The sequence below is a fragment of the Scylla paramamosain genome, chromosome 11, assembly GCF_035594125.1.
Source record: "Scylla paramamosain isolate STU-SP2022 chromosome 11, ASM3559412v1, whole genome shotgun sequence".
In the NCBI taxonomy this organism is placed as follows: domain Eukaryota; kingdom Metazoa; phylum Arthropoda; class Malacostraca; order Decapoda; family Portunidae; genus Scylla; species Scylla paramamosain.
In genome coordinates, this window is record NC_087161.1 from 1080001 (window position 1) to 1099641 (window position 19641).

The window sequence follows — 19641 nt, forward strand, 5'->3', positions numbered from 1 at the left end:
CTTCTATTTTCTTTCACCCCTCCTTTCTCTTTTCCTTCCTTTTTCCTCTTCTCTTTTCTTCCTATTTTTGTTCCTTTCTTAATTCTTATATTTTTTTATTTTCTTCTTTATAATCTTGTCAATTTTCCTTTTATTTCACTTTTCTTTTTTTCACGTTTTTCTTCTTTTCATTTTCTTTCTCGTTTCCTTCCTCTTTTTGTTATTTCCTCTTCCTTTTCCTCTTTTGTTTCCTATGTTCTCTTTTCCTTTTCCTTTTCTTTCCTTTTTCCATTCCTCTGTTCTTTTCCTTTCCATATTTTTTCCTTTTATTTTCCGTTCTTTTATCTTATATTTTCCCTTTCATTCCAATTTTTCCTTTATTTTCATCTTTTTCCTCTTTCTCATTTCCTTTTCTTTTTTCCTTCCTTTCTTTTCTTTTTCTTCGCAACTCTTTTCATTTTATTTTTCCATATTTTTTTCTCTTCTTTCCTTCTTTTCCTTCCTCTTTTATTTTCCCTCTTTCCTTCCTCCCCTCACGCCATCACCAGACCTCCCTCCCTCCCTCTTCCTTCTTTCCTCCCTGTCACTCTTACCATTCCCATAACTCTCTCTCTCTCTCTCTCTCTCTCTCTCTCTCTCTCTCTCTCTCTCTCTCTCTCTCTCTCTCTCTCTCTCTCTCTCTCTCTCTCTCTCTCTCTCTCTCTCTCTCTCTTACTGTCGTTTCCCTTGCCTCTCCCCTCTCTTTCACCCCTTCCTCCCTTCCCTCTCAAAGTCCGGTTCCTATATTCCCTCACCTTCCCTCACCTCCCCTTTCCTTCCCCTCAGGGTTCTCTCCCTTCTCTCTTTCCCTTCTTCACTCTTCCCCTCATCAGCCTTCCCCTCACTTCCTCTTTGACCCATTATCCCCTCTTCCTCTCACCTCCTTTTCTCCTTATCTCCTCTCCTCACTTTCTCCTTCCTCTCATCTCCATCTGCTCACTCCCTTCCCCTCATCACCTCTTCCTCCCATTACCACCTCTGTTCCTTCACTTTCGTCCCCTCACCTCTCTCTGAACGTAACTACACTTCCCCTCACCTCTCTCAAACTTCGTCTCCTCTTCCCTCCACTTTCCTATCCCCTCATCCTCCAATTCCTTCATCTCTCTCCCCTCACCTTCATGTCTCATCTTCTTCCTCACAATCCCGTACATTTAAGTAAAGGAAAACTGGAGAGAGAGAGAGAGAGAGAGAGAGAGAGAGAGAGAGAGAGAGAGAGAGAGAGAGAGAGAGAGAGAGAGAGAGAGAGAGAGAGAGAGAGAGAGAGAAGGGATTTGCGTGGTGAGTTTTAAGTAAGAAGTTTTGTGGGGTAGAAAAAAAATGACCCCACACGCGAGACTGAGAGAGAGAGAGAGAGAGAGAGAGAGAGAGAGAGAGAGAGAGAGAGAGAGAGAGAGAGAGAGAGAGAGAGAGAGAGAGAGAGAGAGAGAGAGAGAGATAACAAGTCTGATATATAGGAGTTGCGTGTGGAGGGATGAAAATAAAAAAGATAAAGAAGAAGAAAAAAAGGAAAGGTGCAGCAACTATTCGTGAAATATTAGATGGAAATGCAGATGAGGAGAGAGAGAGAGAGAGAGAGAGAGAGAGAGAGAGAGAGAGAGAGAGAGAGAGAGAGAGAGAGAGAGAGAGAGAGAGAGAGAGAATGAAAAGACCTTCAAGGAAAAGAAAAGAAGACGCCCCAAAAAATATATATTAATAAAAAAAGAAACGAAGAGAAGTAAAGAGATATGGATGAATAAAGTACTGGAACTGTTTATTATAATTTATTTTTTTTAGAAGTCTGGGAATTTTGGATGAAAAATACTGGAATGGTTTGTTATCAGAAGACTAGCAGATATGAAATTTTGGATGAAAAGTATTGGAACCGTTTTTTTTTCTTTTTTTCTTTTTTTTTTTTTACAAGACTGGAAGTTCTGATGGCATTGAAAATTACGAAAAGAATATATATAAACAGCGTAACATGATAAGAAGAGAGACGTCTGTAGGATAATAACAAACATGGAAAAATAAGAATCTGGTAGGTAACAAATGAAGAGAAAAATAAATAAATAACAGGCAAGGAAAAAAAAATATATGATCAAAACGCAAATAAGGATAATAAGTAGGAATAAAAAAAGAAAGAAAAAAACAAGAAAAGACAAAGAAGAAAAACAAAAATAACAAACTGAAATCGAAACAACAACAAATAAAAAAAAACAAAAAATCTCTAACGAAGAAAAAAAAACACAAATCCGCAAACAAACTAAAAAAAAAAAAAACACTGAACACTCAAGGCTCAAAACACAGCCCAAAATTATCTATCTTACCATAGTACAGTTCAGAGAGAGAGAGAGAGAGAGAGAGAGAGAGAGAGAGAGAGAGAGAGAGAGAGAGATTCACCTGCGCAGACTCATCACAGGTAACACCCCCCTACACACACACACTCTCACACACACACACACACACACACACACACACACACACACACACACACACACACACACACACGAACTCATTATTAAGTCTGACGGTGGTATCTCGAGGTTGCCCTTTTGAAAGTCTTCTTACAGCGGAGGAGAGAGAGGGAGAGAGAGAGAGAGAGAGAGAGAGAGAGAGAGAGAGAGAGAGAGAGAGAGAGAGAGAGAGAGAGAGAGAGAGAGAGAGAGAGAGAGAGAGAGAGAGAGAGAGAGAGAGAGAGAGAGAGAGAGAGAGAGAGAGAGAGGGAGAGAGAGAGAGAGAGAGAGAGAGAGAGAGAGAGAGAGAGAGAGGGAGAGAGAGAGAGAGAGAGTAAAGGTTGCGTGTACGTGTGTGTGTGTGTGTGTGTGTGTGTGTGTGTGTGTGTGTGTGTGTGTGCGCAGGTCGTGACGTGTTTCATCTAAAGGTTAAGAATAAGAAATCAGATTGTTGGTGAAAAATGAATGAAAGAAATGGAATTGGAAATTTAATTTGAACTTAATTTGAACTTAAATGTAGGAATGAGGAAATGAATACAAGAGATAGATAGATAGATAGATAGATAGATGGATAGATAGATAGATAGATGCATGGATGAGTGGATGGATGGTTATATAAGTAAACAGACAGGTAGATAGAGAAAGATAGATGTGTAGGTATGTAGGCAGATAGATAGATTGACAAAAAAAAAAAAAGGACAAAAAAAAAAACTATTCTCTCTAAGTAAAGAAGACCTGAAACGTTCAACACCTTCGACATCCCGTACGATAACAACTGAAATTTACCGGAATATCGTACACGTAAACCACAATCCCCATAAGAGTTAACAGACTGCGTGACTCATATACGTACGTCAATAGTGCGGAAGGTACGATGACCACACACTCATCTCCCTACCGCACTCTCGTACATTCACAATAATACAAAAACATACACCATCAGAATGCACTTAAAAGAGAATATCAGAGCCAGTACTGAATTAAAAGCACTTTGTAATGTAATGTAATTTTAATGTGTGCGTGATGCAGACCTCAAATAACAGAATAACGAAGGAAAGGGAGAAAGTAAGGCTTAATAAGAAAGGAAGGAAGAAGTAGGACTGGGTAAATGAATAAGGAAGAGGGGAGAGAGAAAACTTAGTATAGTAGGGAGTGAAATAAAAATGAGGAAGACTGGAAAAAGAAAAAAAGAGAGAAAGAAGACACAATGAAAAAAGAAAATAAAGCTGAGTAAAGAAGAAAGAGAAGAAAATCCGACAGAACGTAAAAATGGAAGAGAAGAGGAAGGAAAATATAAGACTGTGTAAAAGAAGGCAGAGGAAGGAGAGTGACAATACAACAAAGAGGGGGAAGAAGAAAAAAAGTCGTAGAAGAAAAGAAGAAAAAGACGTAGAAGAAGAAGAAGAAGAAGAAGAAGAAAGAAGAAAATGACTAAACATAAAGACAGAAAGAAATGGTGCGCAGTGTTATGTGGGCAGCAGAGGTGGTGGTGGTGGTGGTGGTGGTGGTGGTGGCACGGGGAAGGCCACACAGTCATCGGCCTCATTCAGAATTAACAAAAAGGTCAGGAGTTAAGTGTTTGAATGTTGTTGGTAGAGGGTTACAGATCTGCTAATGCCTGCCCTTTGTGTGTGTGTGTATGTGTGTGTGTGTGTGTGGTGTGTGAACCATATTCTGAAACACTCCTGCGCCGCACCTCCACTACTTTCAAAAGGCTCTAGTTGAAGTTACACGGACTTCAAGGAATATTTTTACGGTTCTTGTGACAGATAAACAACATTTCTACATTGTTAACAGGAGAAACGTTCTCGAAACCTGACTGATCATCTCTATGGCCTTTGAAAATAGTCGTTGTGAGCATCAGAGCGAACCCTTTCTGAATACACCAGCACGAGGGAGGCGCAGGGTGAGCGAGAGTGGGCGAGATAACCAAGCCGCAGCCCCGGAGGTCAAGGGCCAGGCCATCACAAGGCTCTGCAGTTTTATGGCATTGGGGAGATGGAAGGGAAAGCCTCGGAAAGAGTGAAGACTTCCCAGCAAACTGCAGTGTGTGTGTGTGTGTGTGTGTGTGTGTGTGTGTGTGTGTGTGTGTGTGTGTGTGTGTGTGTGTAGAGGCCATGAAGGGACGTCACTCTTTTGTGTAATGCTGACGTGAAGGAAGACTAAACGAGGCCCTTATGTACCTGTGTCCCTCTGTACACACACCTGTCCTAGCCGCACACCTGTCCCAGCCACACACCTGCCACCTGCCGCCATGCCTCAGCACTTCCAAAAACTTCCCTGGTCGTGCATAATAGTAAATAAAATGCCGAGTGTTCACAGGACTCGAAGTAACTGGCTAACATAAAAACTAGAAACTACAAGACTCGTGCACGTATAAAGTTCCTGCGATGAATCACACACACACGCATACACACACACACACACACACACACACACACACACACACACACACACACGAAAATCAGTCCCTGGCACCGATAATAAAGAATAAAAAGAAAACGTATGCGTGGTGAGCCGTTCTCTCTTCAGGACCTGTTAGGGAAGGATTACGATAAGTGAGACCAAGACTTGACCACTTCTTATCCCCGTCCTTTCTCTTCCCACTTCCCTTCCCGCTACGGATACGATTAGTAGCTAGAGAAGAAGAAGAAGAAGGAGGAGAAGGAGGAGGAGGAGGAGGAGGAGGAGGAGGAGGAGGAGGAGGAGGAGGACTGGACTACCACGAATAGGACTAACGGGTTCTTGCAGCTTCCCTTATTTTCATATGCCCTCAAAAAGAAGATAGAAAAAAAAAACAGGAGGAGGAGGAGGAGGAGGAGGAGGAGGAGGAAGAGGAGAAAGAGACCGATACTGATTGAAACCCCTTCTCTCTCTCTCTCTCTCTCTCTCTCTCTCTCTCTCTCTCTCTCTCTCTCTCTCTCTCTCTCTCTCTCTCTCTCTCTCTCTCTCTCTCTCTCTCTCTCTGTAGTTATCTTGCGCTGACATTCTTCACTCATCGATATCTGTCCTTGCTATTTTTAGACCTTAACACCCCGAGGTCTTTAAGCTTTACTCAGCCTCCGATAAATACCGACCTACGTGGCGGTGATCTGAGGACTGTGGGTGAGAGAGGGAGGGAGGAAATAAGGAAGGGGAAGGCAGGAGGGAGAGAGGGGGGGAGGGAAAGGGCGAAGAAAGGCAGGAGGGAGCGATGGGCTGCTGTGTTAGTGATATTATGTGAAATTGTAAATATTATGGTAAGGAAGGAAGAGGAGGAGGTGGAGGAGAAGAACAAGACGTAGAACAAGAAAACGATAGAAGCAAGAAGAGGAAAAACAAGAACAAAAACAACACGGAAAGGAAGAAGAACAAGAAGTACAAGATCAAGGAAAAGAAGAACAAGATCAAGAACAAAAGCAAGAACAACGAGAAGAGCAAGCCCAAGAACAACAACAACAACAACAACAACAACAACAACAACAACAACAGCAGCAGCAGCAGCAGCAGCAACAGCAGCAGCAGCAGCAGCAGCAGCAGCAGCAGCAGCAGCAGCAACAACAACAACAAAACGAAGAAAACTCATGCTGGTGATATATGTATGTATATATATATATATATATATATATATATATATATATATATATATATATATATATATATATATATATATATATATATATATATATATATATATATATATATATTTTATTTTATTTATTTATTTTTTTTTTCTTCAAGTCAGTGCGTGAATGAAACGTGATAAGCAGCCAAGGCAACGGTGGCCACTCTGAGCGCTGCTAAAACTTCCCTCCCTGCTGCTCACTGCGCAAATACCACCAGCAACTCGCGCCCTCATTCACACACACACACACACACACACACACACACACACGACGGAGTTCTCTTGACATTTTATACTGATTTTGTGTTTTACATCATACTACGTCATATTCTCTTCCCAAACAAAAACGTCACATGAGAACTGCAACTCATTCCTAACATACGCCACATGCTATCTTCCCCTCTTCTTCCCCCGCCACACGTCACACGCAATCCCCTCCTCCATTCCTGAAAAAGTAACGCAAAAAAAAAAAAAAATAACGTTTCATACCGTAATACTAATACTACCTTAATTTCAGAAGCAGGAGGTAACATATAAGGACCGACTTTATAATTTACTAGAAAACAGAGATAGTCATGTCACTTCTATCATTATTTTATCAATTTCTTTATGTATGTGTTTGGATGACAGTAACAGTGTGTGTTGCAAGGAATGTGGTGTAATGCGCTGCAAGAAGTGTGTGCTTATGGTAAGGGGATTGACACAGGGAGTGGGAAAAAAGAATACAGGCAGTGGATATGAGAGAGAGAGAGAGAGAGAGAGAGAGAGAGAGAGAGAGAGAGAGAGAGAGAGAGAGAGAGAGAGAGAGAGAGAGAGAGAGAGAGAATGATGCAGGGAGTGTGAAAAATGGATACGGGATGTAAAAATAGACAGTGTGACTAACTGACTTAACCGCAAGTAGGTCATATAGCTCTCGTCTGTGTCAGAGGAAGAGAGAGAGAGAGGGGTGTAATTCGTTAAGAGCCAGTCCTCACACTTGTCCTCCCCGCAGGTACGAGACGGTGCAGACGAAGACGCGGTGCCAGTGTTGGGTGGTGTTCACGTGGGTTACCTCCATGATGCTGTGCTGTCCGCCGCTGCTCGGCTTCAATAACTCCTCTCACTGGGACGGCGAGGCGTACGTGTGCTGGCTGGACTGGGGCAGCATGATCGCTTACGCCATCACTCTGGTGCCCATGGTGCTGGGGCCCACGCTCATCACCCTCTTCTACACTTATGGTTACATCTTCAACACCATGCGGCGCCTCAAGACCTGCGTGGTGGGGCAGGATAAGGAGTTCGTGACGGCGCTCACCTCCAACCTGGCCAACCCTGACCATGCCATGTCCTTCGTTCTGGTGGTGGCCTTCTGGCTGTCCTGGGGCCCCTGCGTCGGCGTGCGCACGTACGAGTACCTTTCCGGCACCCACATCGAAGTGCGGTTCCTCCATTTCGCCGTGTTCTGGCTGGGCGCCATGAACTCCTGTTGGAAGTCAGTGATCTATGTGGCCATGAGCCCCAAGTTCCGGCGCGGCCTCAAGCTGTTCTGCCTCTCGCTGTGCTGCCAGAGAAAGGCGCGCAATGCCGAGCTCATCCTAGACTACTGATCCTCTTTGTGCCGGCGCGTTCCCGTAACTTCTTCCATGTATAGTGCATAGTGAAGGTGAAGGTGCAGCCAGTGTGTGTGCTGAAGGATATGAAGTGCTTAATGCTCAATGCTCTCACACTCCCTCCCCCCGCCTCGCCCTATGCAGCAGCAGGAGGAGGAGGAGCAGGAGCAGGAGGAGCAGGAGGAGGAGGAGGAGGAGGACGCAGGGTGTGGAGGGAGGACGTCATCAAAATGCTAAGACAGGGACTCCTTTTTGTACCACCACCATGTGACAATCGTGAGGTGTTTGTGCGTGTGTGTGTGTGTCTCTCCGTGTAGCAGGGAGCCCAGGCCGCCCGTGGTGCGTGGGCAACCCCCGCCCACCGCGGCGCCGGACATCATCCTAGCCGTGTCGTCTAATCATTGTTCGTCTTCATGGAATGTTATATTGTGATAGGACTCAACCATATCAGTGTTTACACATTACAGAAATAATAATAATAATAATAATAATAATAATAATAATAATAATAATAATAATAATAATAATAATAATAATAATTACTACCTAGCGAACTTTGGCATGAAGATCAAGTACTAAGTCTGTCTTTTTTTTAGAGATGTTGTTGAACGAGTTAATTTTATTTTGTGACACTGATCCTCTCCTCTAATGCTAACTCTACATGTGTAATGAAGTAGTGTTTCAACGTGTGCTAGACGTGTCCCGAGAAGTAGATTACAGGAGTTGCTGGCTTCAAGTACAATTTGTTACAGTGGAGTGTACTAAAGGTTGTTGTTGACTCATACGTCTTACAAATAGTGAAGTTGGTGAGCGCAGGCGCGGCACTGTCAGGGAGATGGCGAGCCTGTGGGAGTCTGACGCGACGGGCGGGGCTGACCTCACGCGGGAAGGCGAGAGAAAGAAAACGGAACGTGTCGAGGCGAACAAAATAGTACTTCCGCTACCTAACGCGTCATTAGTTGGCTTTTGATGACAGACAAAATATATATATATACATATTAAAAAAAGTACATATACGTATATACTGTATAACAACCTATTACTTTCACTAAACGTAACACGCTGGCTTGCCACGATTTCTGTTTTACGCTAGACTTGTACAAAAACAACAAATTTTAGCCACGTTCACTTTCTCCCAAATTCCTGACAGCTTACGGTACAGTCTTGCTCGCAACACACTCAGCCCGCAGCAAAGACACGGCTAAACAGGTTCGTGGTTGCGTGTGTGCGTGGATGAGTGCGAATACAGGTGCGAAGGGACTTATGACCTAAGAAACACCTGTACCTAAACCAACACCATCACCACCACTTGTTCCTGTAGCTGTTCCCGTCTCGAATAATGTTTCGAGACTGACGATTCGAAGCATCGAGACGGAAGGACGAAATGAAGCGAGACGAAGAAAGAATCGACTTTGTTCTCGAGACTGCTGTGTGAGTGCGTGGGTTTGCCGGGTTGAGTGGAAGGCTTCGGAAGAACTGAGTAGACAGGATGCTTTTAGTGGACTTTTTGGAGTGATGGGACTTTTTTTTCAGCTGAGTGGGCGGAGCGGAGTGAGCGAGATAACCATAAAGGGGACAGCTGCGGGCGGTGTAGCGAGGAAGGGACCTTATAGAGCGTTATCAACATTTACAGCGTGATGGACTAGGAAAGGACTGGACGAGAGGGAGACATAGGGTAGGATGAGAGGGAGAGGGAGAAGGAAGCATGCACTAGTTCGAATAATAAGGAAAGGAAGATAGGAGCTAAATACCCTAATAGCAACTGCACGAAAGGAACAATGAATGAGACTAAGAGAGAATGAAAAAGATTAATGAAAATGTTAAGGAACCGATGCGTATATGAGAATTTTTAAGGAGAGAAATAGAAAGAGGGAGAAGGAAAAGAGGAACTTAACCGTGGATGTGAAGGGAGAAGAGTTAAACAAGAGATAGCAGATGAAGAGGATGGTGGAGGATAAAAGAGAGAGGACGTAAAGTTAGGATTCATTGATGTACGTGAAGGATATGGGACAGAATTAGAAAGAAAGGAGAGGAGCTACAGATAAAGAAAGGTGAAAGATGGAAACCGAATAGATTATAGTTTTTTTTTAGGGAAGGAGAAGAAAGAACGTAAAATAAGGGAAGAAGCTAAAAAAAATAGTTAAAAGGAAGAAAAAAATAAGAGAAAGGGAAAGATAAAAAGATGTTACTGTTGTTGTCTGTCTGTCTGTTTGTCCGTGTTATCGGTGGTGATGAGTGAATACTATGAAGAAAAAGGAGGGTTGTAATGAAGAGATATTGATAATGATTCACACCCGTCACCTCCACCACCACCATCACCACCAATCTCTAGGCAGCTAAAGCTTGAAGCGAGAAAACAACACCAATAATAATAATAATAATAATAATAATAATAATAATAATAATAATAATAATAATAATCGTAATAATCAAGGGTTTGTTTTACATCGAGTGACTTTCTGCGTCCGTCATCTTCCCGTTTTCCTTTCTCGTTCGTTTTCTTTTCACCGTCTCCGCTTCGTGACTACATTTTCTTTTCCCCTTTCGCGGTTCATTTCCCTTCAATCCGTTTTCTTTGTTGTTGTTACTCCGTGTGCGACTTTCTAGGGTATATTTGCGGTTAGTTAAGTAAGGGACCCTTCTCCCCACGGCGTTACTGCGAGGGAGGGAGAGACGTTTGCTCGTTACGAATGTGTTACGAATGTTTGTTACGATGCTCCCGCGTTCTCTGTGGTGGCCGCCGCGTCACTTAGCAGCCCGCGGGATGTTACGTGGATTTGTGTGACGCCGCGGTGTTACAGCTGTGTGTATGTGTGTGTGTGTGTGGCACTCTCTCCCTCTCGTTCTCCCCTCAAGTAAAGATAAAAAATGCAAAAACTGTTTTCGCGTAGGAGGAAGGAGAAGAATATGAGGAGGAGGAGGAGGAGGAGGAGGAGAAACTGTATAAACAAGAGGCAAAAACATGACAACACTGCAGCGGTGGAAAGAATGAATGGAAAGAGTTGATATATTTTCTTAATTTTCCTGAGAATCAAAGCATTTCATTAGTCGACGGTTGTGTGAGGGAGGAAGAGAAGCAGGACGCGAGGTCGGCGGCGGCCCCTCGACGGCGACTGCTTCGTGTTACTAAGGCAGTTCAGGGTTTTAGTTGTAAGTGTTTCCTTCCTCGTCTTTTAGAAGAAGCTCAGGTGCGAAGATCAGATTCTAGTACTAATTAGATAGGTGAAGGGAAGTAATTTGGATTTCTTATTATGAACGATAAGGAAAGGAAATGAAGCACTGAATAAAGTACCACTGAATTATGCACTAGGTAGGTCGGCGTCCCGTTCCATGGAAATAATGATGAACAAAGTATTGGTGATTATATGATGATGATTATTTAATTACAACTTAATATTCAACTATGAAAAACAGCTCAATGTTCCATAGTTCATCATTCGTTTCGGGCAATGCTTCGAATCACCAGATGAGATGAAAATAATAATTCGAACTATTAATTAAAGTTCACGGTTGTTGTTTATCTTTTTCATTTTCACGGCAAACGGAACAACCGACAGAAAAAAAAAAAGAAAAAAAAAAACGAACGAACGAAAAACACAAGAAAGAAATTGTGAAAATTAAAAAAATAAATACCGCATTGACTACCTCGAGAAGACACGATTTTAACCTTCACGAGTTTTGTCCGAAGATCAAGATTCTAAACCCGGCGAAGTATAACGAAATGATACTTGATCGATAACTTTCGGAGCTTGACGCCAGGCGGTGCTGCGCGGCGACCCGTGAGTGTGAGGCGGCCCGCTGATCCTTGGAACGCTTTTGAGTTATTTCAAGACTCGGAAAATGTAGCCTGTGCGATTACCTAACTTTCCGAGCTGTGAAATAACTCGTATGCACTTATGGAATCAGCGAGTCCACCCACACCAAGAATTAAGCTTTGTATAAGTGGAACCTCGTTAGCGCCGCCCCGCAGTCACCGAAGCTCGTGAAGGTATCCGTGTCTGACGAGCAGGTGTGCTACGGGCGTGTAATGCAGCGTATGGAAAGGAAAGCGTAATGGTCCACAATGCTCTATCGAGGAAACCATGCTTAAAAATATAACTTTTTGTTAACGTCACTTTAGAATACCGTGATATATCAAAATACAAAGAAGTATAAATATGAAAAGTAACGACGTACCATAAGAAAATAAAGTGAAACCAGAAAAGTACTTTGGAATAATCTGAAATGGAAAAGTAAACACAAGAGAGACAGGAAAACTTTCAATCAGTACTCACGCACGGGGAAACGGCGAGGCGAGATGAGGGGAAGCGCGTGGCAAATGTTTCGTAGGCAGAGACCCCGCCAAGCCTTCTCTTTTCCCGTCCTTCCTTCTTCTCCCACTCCATCGCGGGAATACTTGCAGCTGAGGAGGGAAGGAAGCAAAGATGATGAAGGCAGTAATAATAATGCGCAATAACATGGAGAAGGTGTTTCAGGGCTTAATACTCAGTGTGGGACGGGACTGGTTGGGGCGGGGCGAGGTTAGAACGGAGTTTGAAATAGTGATCGCCATTCTTGTTTTTGATTATCATTTATCGACACTTCTCCGGACAAATTTCATAATGACTGCAAAATAAAAAAAAAAAAATGACGTTCGAGTCAACACTAAGTGACGCATATAATTTTTACGAAAAGAATATTATACAAAAACGAAGCGAAATTACATAAGTATATAAGTATTTTGATTAAGAGGAGTAATTATTTAGGAAAAAAATAATTACAATGCTTCAAAATTATCATCATCGCGAGAGACGTGCGGACAATGAACGGCTCACTCATTAAATTCAAGATTGAGATATGCAATTTTTCAATCTTGACTTCTACTGGCACGGAAGAAGCCACAACAAGCAAAGACCGCTGTTTATTATTCACGCCATAACGCTTCTCTCACACTCGAAAATATCCATACATCTCTATTTTTTTACACTGCCTCCTATCTCAACTGGGGTCTGTACCGAATTAACTTTTTCCTTTCAAAGCGGGGCGGGACGGGGAAGACGGAATGGGGTTAACAAGGGGCGGACGCCATATTAGTGTTTTTCCATCGCTTTTTGTCAGTCAGTCAGCCTCGGCGCCGCTTCAGCTCAGTCAGGAGGGACGTGGACGCCGCCGCCGCTGAGATAACAGAATGCACTAGATGTAGGCTTTGGTAGGGCGGTCGGTCGCGTGTCGCCGGCGAGTCTGCGTCGGCTGCACCTATTCTCGCTTCGAGCCGCAGTGTTGTAGCCTAGCATAGCCACGCCACTCGGACAGGCCCCGCTCACCTGCCGACACCTTCCACTGCTCCTCTGCGGCCTCATGTGTGTAAAACGGACTTATTTCCCCTCTAACGAGATCATTATGGCACCGACTAGGAATGCGAGAAAAGAAAATACTCACTGTACTTCTCCTGGGGCCATTATGACTTCGTGGTTTTGGTGCCATAATTCAATCACGCACGCTTTGGCAGCAGACGGCGGGTCCGGAACGTGTAAACAAGAGATCACTGCGAACGCTCATAGTCATCAGCTCACCATTCATGCTTTGAGTCCTAGATTATTATTCCTTGTTGCTTAACTATCTACGGCTACTCCTGAGCAACCAGTCTCACCTAAGTCTCACTCATTTAAGAACACGGACATAAGTGTTTACGGGACTTTCATGAGACAAGCCTAGCAAAGCCTCAATCTTCCACCTGAATTGTCAGCCTCACTTATTACTCACTTAAAAACACAGAATTTAACTTATAACAGACTTTCAGAAGAGACATAAGCCTAGGAAAGTCTGATTCTTACTCCTGAAATTTGTCTCACGAAATACTCACTTCAAAACACGGAAACTAACTTTTAAGGGACTTCAGGAGACAGAAGCCTAGGAAATCCTTACTCTCTTATCCACGCCGCCGCTACGCATTCAAACACGCATGAGGGCTGCAGGGGAGGGTGTCGTGGTAGGGTAAGGGCGGGTGGTCGGGGCTCCAGCATGAGGCGCCGCACGTACAGCGAGGCAAGGCAAGGGTCCACAGGCCACTCCCGCGTACAGCTGCTGCTTATCAGACGCTTCCTCCAAATTCCAATGATAAAAAAAAAAATAATGCTTAGGTCTCGTATGCTAGCAGGTCTCTCTCTCTCTCTCTCTGTCTCTCTCTCTCTCTCTCTCTCTCTCTCTCTCTCTCTCTCTCTCTCTCTCTCTCTCTCTCTCTCTCTCTCTCTCAGCGAATCGCAAGCAAAGGGTAATCCTACACTAGAAGATGCAAATTTACGTAGAAGAGGCCAACTTCATAATGATGATGATGCATAATGATAATAATGATGATAATGATAATGATGATAATAACTATAATGTAACAATAATAATAATAATAATAATAATCATAATAATGCTCAGTGTCTGCAGTCTGGTGCTGTCACAGTATATAATCTTAGTCTCTCTCTCTCTCTCTCTCTCTCTCTCTCTCTCTCTCTCTCTCTCTCTCTCTCTCTCTCTCTCTCTCTCTCATAGCTACCTAGAAAACAAATAAATAACTCGGTAACAGTGTCATCTAGAGGCGTAGAACAAACAATACAATACAGTAAACATGTTCAATAAACAAAGGAGGTCACGAGGAGGCAGTGTTCGTACGTGTGTGTTATGCGCGTCCACTGTTCCGGTTCTGCGTTACGGGTTCGGCTTCGGCTTCTTTTTTCTCCCCGGGCGTTGCGGCGGCGAGGGAGGGAAGGTCAGCATCAACGCAACCACGGACGGAAGAAAATACAAGTTACAAGTCTTGGTGACGAGATAGTAATAGTCACTAAGCTTGTCATACTAACGCTATTTATAAACAACTTAAAGATTTATAGATTTCCATGGTCACCATTCGTGGAAGCTATCCATGTAATTATCTTTTAAAATCGAGGATACTTTGTTTCTTTCTCATTCAGAATTTGAAAAGCTCACTGCAACAAATTTTGGATACATTTTTTCTTCGCGATTCGTAAAACTTGCTAGAAGGCAGTTGGTTCCTATCATTTAAATTCGATTTCATCTTTTTCCTTCACTTTGTTCGACACAACAGCATTAATTAACAGCATTAATTAGACATGCGGAAGCACGCAAGTCGAGATCAAAATCTGGCATGACTCACAGCGGGCACAATTCTGTAGCCAGTGATGAATGACGACCTTGCCTCCTAACTCAGCTCGTGTACAGGTAAAGGTCTTCACGGCGATCAATAGTACTTCCGTCTATTTTGTGATACACCTCCAATCTCTCGTTCAGGCCGCACCGGGACGCGACTGATGGGCGGTGGACAGCCTTGGCGAGCACACCTCATGCCCGCACAGCCACTGCTGCTGCTCCTCGCCTGGCGGGGAGCAGGAGCAGCTGCGCGGCGAAAAGTTAGCAGGAAGTCGCACGCTTTACCTCAGCCATGCAGGACACACTCTGAAACGTAATATAATGCATTATGGAATTATCTGCGACGCACCAAGTGTAAAAAATCACACCAAATAAATGCTGGGAGAGAGAGAACAAGGCGACAAAAAATTCACCTTGACCAAAACATTTCAAGTCTGCTGCAACCCGCAGCACTTCCTCAGAGCAGCAGGACGCCCTCCTCACGCCGGGAAGGGACGGTCCGAGCTGCCTGGCTCACACCGTAGCGCCTCGGGATCGAGGTGCACGGCGCGGCACGGCGGTGACTGTAGGAAGGAGTCAGGAGGAGAGGAACAAAAGAGGAGGGGAGGAGGGAGGGCGTCTGTACCTTAACACTACCACCTTCGGATTCCTCCTTCCTGGGCGCCTCAACTCGCCGTAAAGGTTGTGCTGCAACCAGCACTCTTCATCCACGCAGACTTGCAAATCTGCAAACATCACGGCGTGACTGAGGCCGTGGGAGTGAAATCCAAAAATAGTTTCATATCTTCCTATCTTCTCGGTTCCCTCCTTACTTCCCCCTGCTCCCCTGCCCATCCTCCATCTCCTTGACGCCGAGGATAACTTTTTAAGGAAGTGTAATTGAATCATTTCCTCTCATCTTCCTTTTCTTTCAAAGTTCTTCATTACACCTTCCGGCTCTCCCTCTTCCTCTAACTTGAGGATCACTCTCTGACGCTGGTGAGCCAAGTAGCTCCTCGGCGCGCACACTCACGCGCCCTGACGCCGTGTAAACCAATCAATCAAAGTAAAGAAATCTCCATACGCTTGTTTTATCAGGGTTGGCGGGCGGCGGGAGGCAGGCAGCAGGATGGAGGGAGGAGCTGCCGTGCCCTGTGTTACCGCGGTCCATTTTTTGTGTTTTCGTGACGCGAATCTTAGTAGACAAGAATGTGTTGTGTAAATATTTCATCATTTTTGACGTTAGGATTATTATCTTCTTGTTTGTTTAGGTCCGCGTGTGTGTGTGTGTGTGTGTGTGTGTGTGTGTGTGGGTGGGTGCGGGTGTGGACGGAAGGAGAGGCAGTTCGATAGTCGGTCTTTGAGTCAGTGAGTTAGTCCCCGTGGCGGTGCGGGGTCAATAAGTCTAATTTATTTCCTTATCTTTATTTTCCTCTTGAGCTCCTTCCTTCCTTGCCCTGATCTGCACGATGCCAATTTCCTCCCCGTCCAAACACACGCAGGACAAAGAAATCAACCAAAAACTCCAAACAGGGAATGTAAATGGCCATGAAAATCAAGTAATTTTTGTTCTTGGTGCCATTTGTGTCAAAACTTTATTCGTAGCGTCATCTGTGTATAAGAATCCAAAAAGTATTATTCAAAAAGCAATCCTCTAAAAGTGTATATAGTACTTGGTGTCTCCACATCTGAGCCAATTATGTCAAAAACTTTACAAGGAACAAAATTACAGTTGATGCATTCTACAGTACTGGAAGCTCTACCACGTCGATTGGTCGCTTTTTCTCCTGCAGTCAGCGTTACGGGGAATGAACGCGTGGGATGGGAAGGCATGTTACACGTACCCAGAGTCTTTTCTCCCAGCGACTCCTGATCTTGGGTTGAGATCCAAGACTAGAAAAGGAATCATATAAAGTTAGTGGTGTAGGAAAACGGAGAATGAGTAGCCGTGTAAATTTTGCTATCTCTATGGAGAACAAAGAAGTGAAGAACCATGAATTCATCCTACATTTTCATACACCACTAACCCCACCCCGCCTGCTCCTTCCCGCCGCTTATTGCCTTGTATTCGTTGGCTGTTCGAATCATATCTCTTTTTCTTATCTCAGAATGAGTCGAATTAAGTGAACTAGCGAAGATGATGAACCTTAAACTCTCCTCTCTGATCATGCTATGGGAGGGTGCTTACTACCCTTGCACTGTATGGAGGGACGGAAGTTTAAGGACAAGTTCCGAAGCATCACTTACTGGTTCGTTCATTCACTCACTCACTCACGTTTCTTGGTTCGAACCCTTGAACTTAGAGCTATTCGTCTTATGTCCAATTGTTTCCCAAAATGATGAATGATGCAACAAAACTTGTGTATACTATTTAAAAAGAGTACTGGGATATGAGAAGGTTGTACGCACTGCTCAAGAGTTATTGTTAGTGATAATGCGAGACTTGTATAACTACTTACATCGTTCGTGTTTCTGTGTTTCTGTTGCAAGAGGGAGCGTGTGTGCTGACGCGCACACTCGCTTCCTGTGTTCGAAAAAAGAAAGCTATAATAATGATAATAATAATAATAATAATAATAATAATAATAATAATAATAATAATAATAATAATGATAATGGGAGGGAGGGAACCGGCATCGTGCAAATCCATCGATGTGTTCAAACGAGTCCCTAAATCAATTAAACCTTTTAACATTAAGTGCATACACCGTGTAAAATAAACAAACACGGTGTCTGTTCGTTGTAATGCGAATTTCTCTCAAAATAAAAACCCAGTAAGTTAATAAGGGCGTCAACATAATGCAATAAGGAGAAATCAGGAAATAAAAAACAAAAATAATAAAAAAAAAAAAATACTGGTAGGTGTAGCCTAAGTCAGTGCCGGGGGCGAGTGTTGGGACATCCCGAGTTCTCAGGGGGCGAGCAGATCCAGCCAATCACAGCGCGGCATTCACTCACAACGACCAATAGAAATCAAGCTTTTCCTCTCTTTCTCTCTAACTACTTTTATTGTGGCTTTCTGCGTCGCCCTCTGAAAATGACGGGAAAGAGAATCCTTTCTTTATTTTACCTGATTACCTGTACTTCCTTAGATTCGCTGGCAACTTTGTAATATGGAAGAGATTTAAATAAAGTCAAGCAGCAATGGTGTCGGTTTTACTGTGTGTGTGTGTGTGTGTGTGTGTGTGTGTGTTGTTATCCTTTAGTTTAAATGGTGACGCGGAGTCGAAGATAAACCAGTTCCGCTCTAGGGTTCTGATGTGGATGGACCTTCACCTACGTACAATGTTTGCTGAAAACCAGTCACCTCCCCCCTCCTCCACAAACCCTCTCTCTCTCTCTCTCTCTCTCTCTCTCAAACACTCATGTGGAGGAATACTGTCTTGTGAATGAGAACGTAAATGTCATTGTTGATAATCTAACCACGAGTCAGTATTTTGAAACCACTGTCTAGCTGAAGGCCACAGACTATTTGCCGTGTCTTCACGGCTACATGTTTCCCCACTGATTATGCAAAACGTTAAACTATCACTAGAGTCGAGAAAACGTACTTAGAAACCACAACTTCCAATGAAACCAACAGTCGAGGGAAGACACCGGCCAAAATGTTAGAGAATGCACTAATAGCTTGACGCAGCCACACTCATTACGTGCTGGATGTGACCGGAATAAGGGTGGCTGCTGTACGGCCTTCACCATACCATATTTCAGCCTTGAAGGCGGAGCAGAAAGAGAAGATGCAACAAGTTCCCACACACATCTTAGTAACTCCTGGGCTAAAATATCATTTATTAAACATCCCACCTCTGTTTTGTATTCCTTTGACTAGTGTTCGACAAATGATTCTATAAAAATAATCTATTAGTTCCTTGGATTCTCCCTTCATGCACGCCCCTTCCATCTACCTGAGTCGCCTTCCACCAAGCTTTCCGCCATCTTCGTCATATCAAATCCCCAAAGCCGTTATCCCCGCGGCTACCAAATGTCGCCTCATTACAGCAAAATAGCACAGGTTCCACTTAACGCATGCCACCGCCTAACCAACCGCCTCAGTTTATGGTCTCCTCACCTCAACTTCACACCGCCGTCCTCGCCAAACTCACCTGCACAGCCTTAATGGTATAGTATTGTCTGATTCAAAGATCACAATGGACATGGAACACTAACCTGCAGCACCTCAGGGAACCGGCGTCGTGCTTCTCCCCACCACCACCACCACCACTTCAGGTCAAGGTGGAGACCCGAGTGAGAGCGAGTGACTGCCGGATTCGACCCATTAATTCGAATGACCTCAAAGTCTCGAAGCTTTGTATTTTTTAAGAATATTTTGTATGGACTTATAATTTCTTCTTTTGCTCAGCCATGTCGAATATTTCTTTATTGATTGTGTATATACGCTACTTCATGGCGGGAAATAACACACAACACGAGGTATGATGAAGAGCGTAACCTCAGTGTTGCGTGGAATGAAGCAACGAACTCAAGACGGTGACATCTGCGCTGCTCCAGTGAATCTATAGAAAAACTAACGTATCATTACTCCTCCAGATTATTTTTGACATGTTAACAAACTTGAAATCGTCACCACCTATCCCAACACATCCTCAAACATCACCACACACAGGAAAGCGATGCATGCCAGGATTAACAAGGACACAGGCGCTGCTAGGCACATGTTGTTGTACGTTAGACTGCAAACCAAAGGAGGACCCAGGCATTGTTTGGCAGATGCTGAGTTGCGCTGGACACCAAACCACAGACATTGTTTGGCGGATGCTTAGGTAAACCGACACCACTAATAACATGAAGCAAGAATGAGCTCTCACCGAAGACAACCGTGCAATATAGTACAGAGAGTGAGAGAGAGAGAGAGGTAACTTGAGTCAAC

The 19641-nt window shown here is 43.8% G+C and overlaps 2 protein-coding genes across 7 annotated transcripts in view; one reads left to right on the forward strand and one right to left on the reverse strand.

Moving 5' to 3' along the window:
* LOC135104752 (probable G-protein coupled receptor 21) overlaps positions 1-17899 on the forward strand; it is a 69863-nt gene extending 51964 nt beyond the window's left edge. Inside the window, 1 exon segment of the mRNA XM_064012320.1 lies at positions 7043-17899. Within this exon segment, the coding sequence (XP_063868390.1) occupies positions 7043-7637 (595 nt within the window). The 3' untranslated portion in view covers positions 7638-17899.
* LOC135104751 (uncharacterized) overlaps positions 1-19137 on the reverse strand; it is an 89980-nt gene extending 70843 nt beyond the window's left edge. For 4 of the 6 annotated variants that reach the window (XM_064012317.1, XM_064012315.1, XM_064012319.1 and 1 more), the window contains exon 1: positions 11915-12426. The gene's annotated coding sequence lies outside the window, so the exon portion shown is untranslated. Of the gene's footprint in view, positions 1-11914; positions 12427-14781; positions 14923-18920 lie in introns of those variants that run through there. The other 2 variants (XM_064012312.1, XM_064012311.1) reach the window with 2 other exon arrangements.
* Positions 19138-19641: the final 504 nt, after the last annotated feature.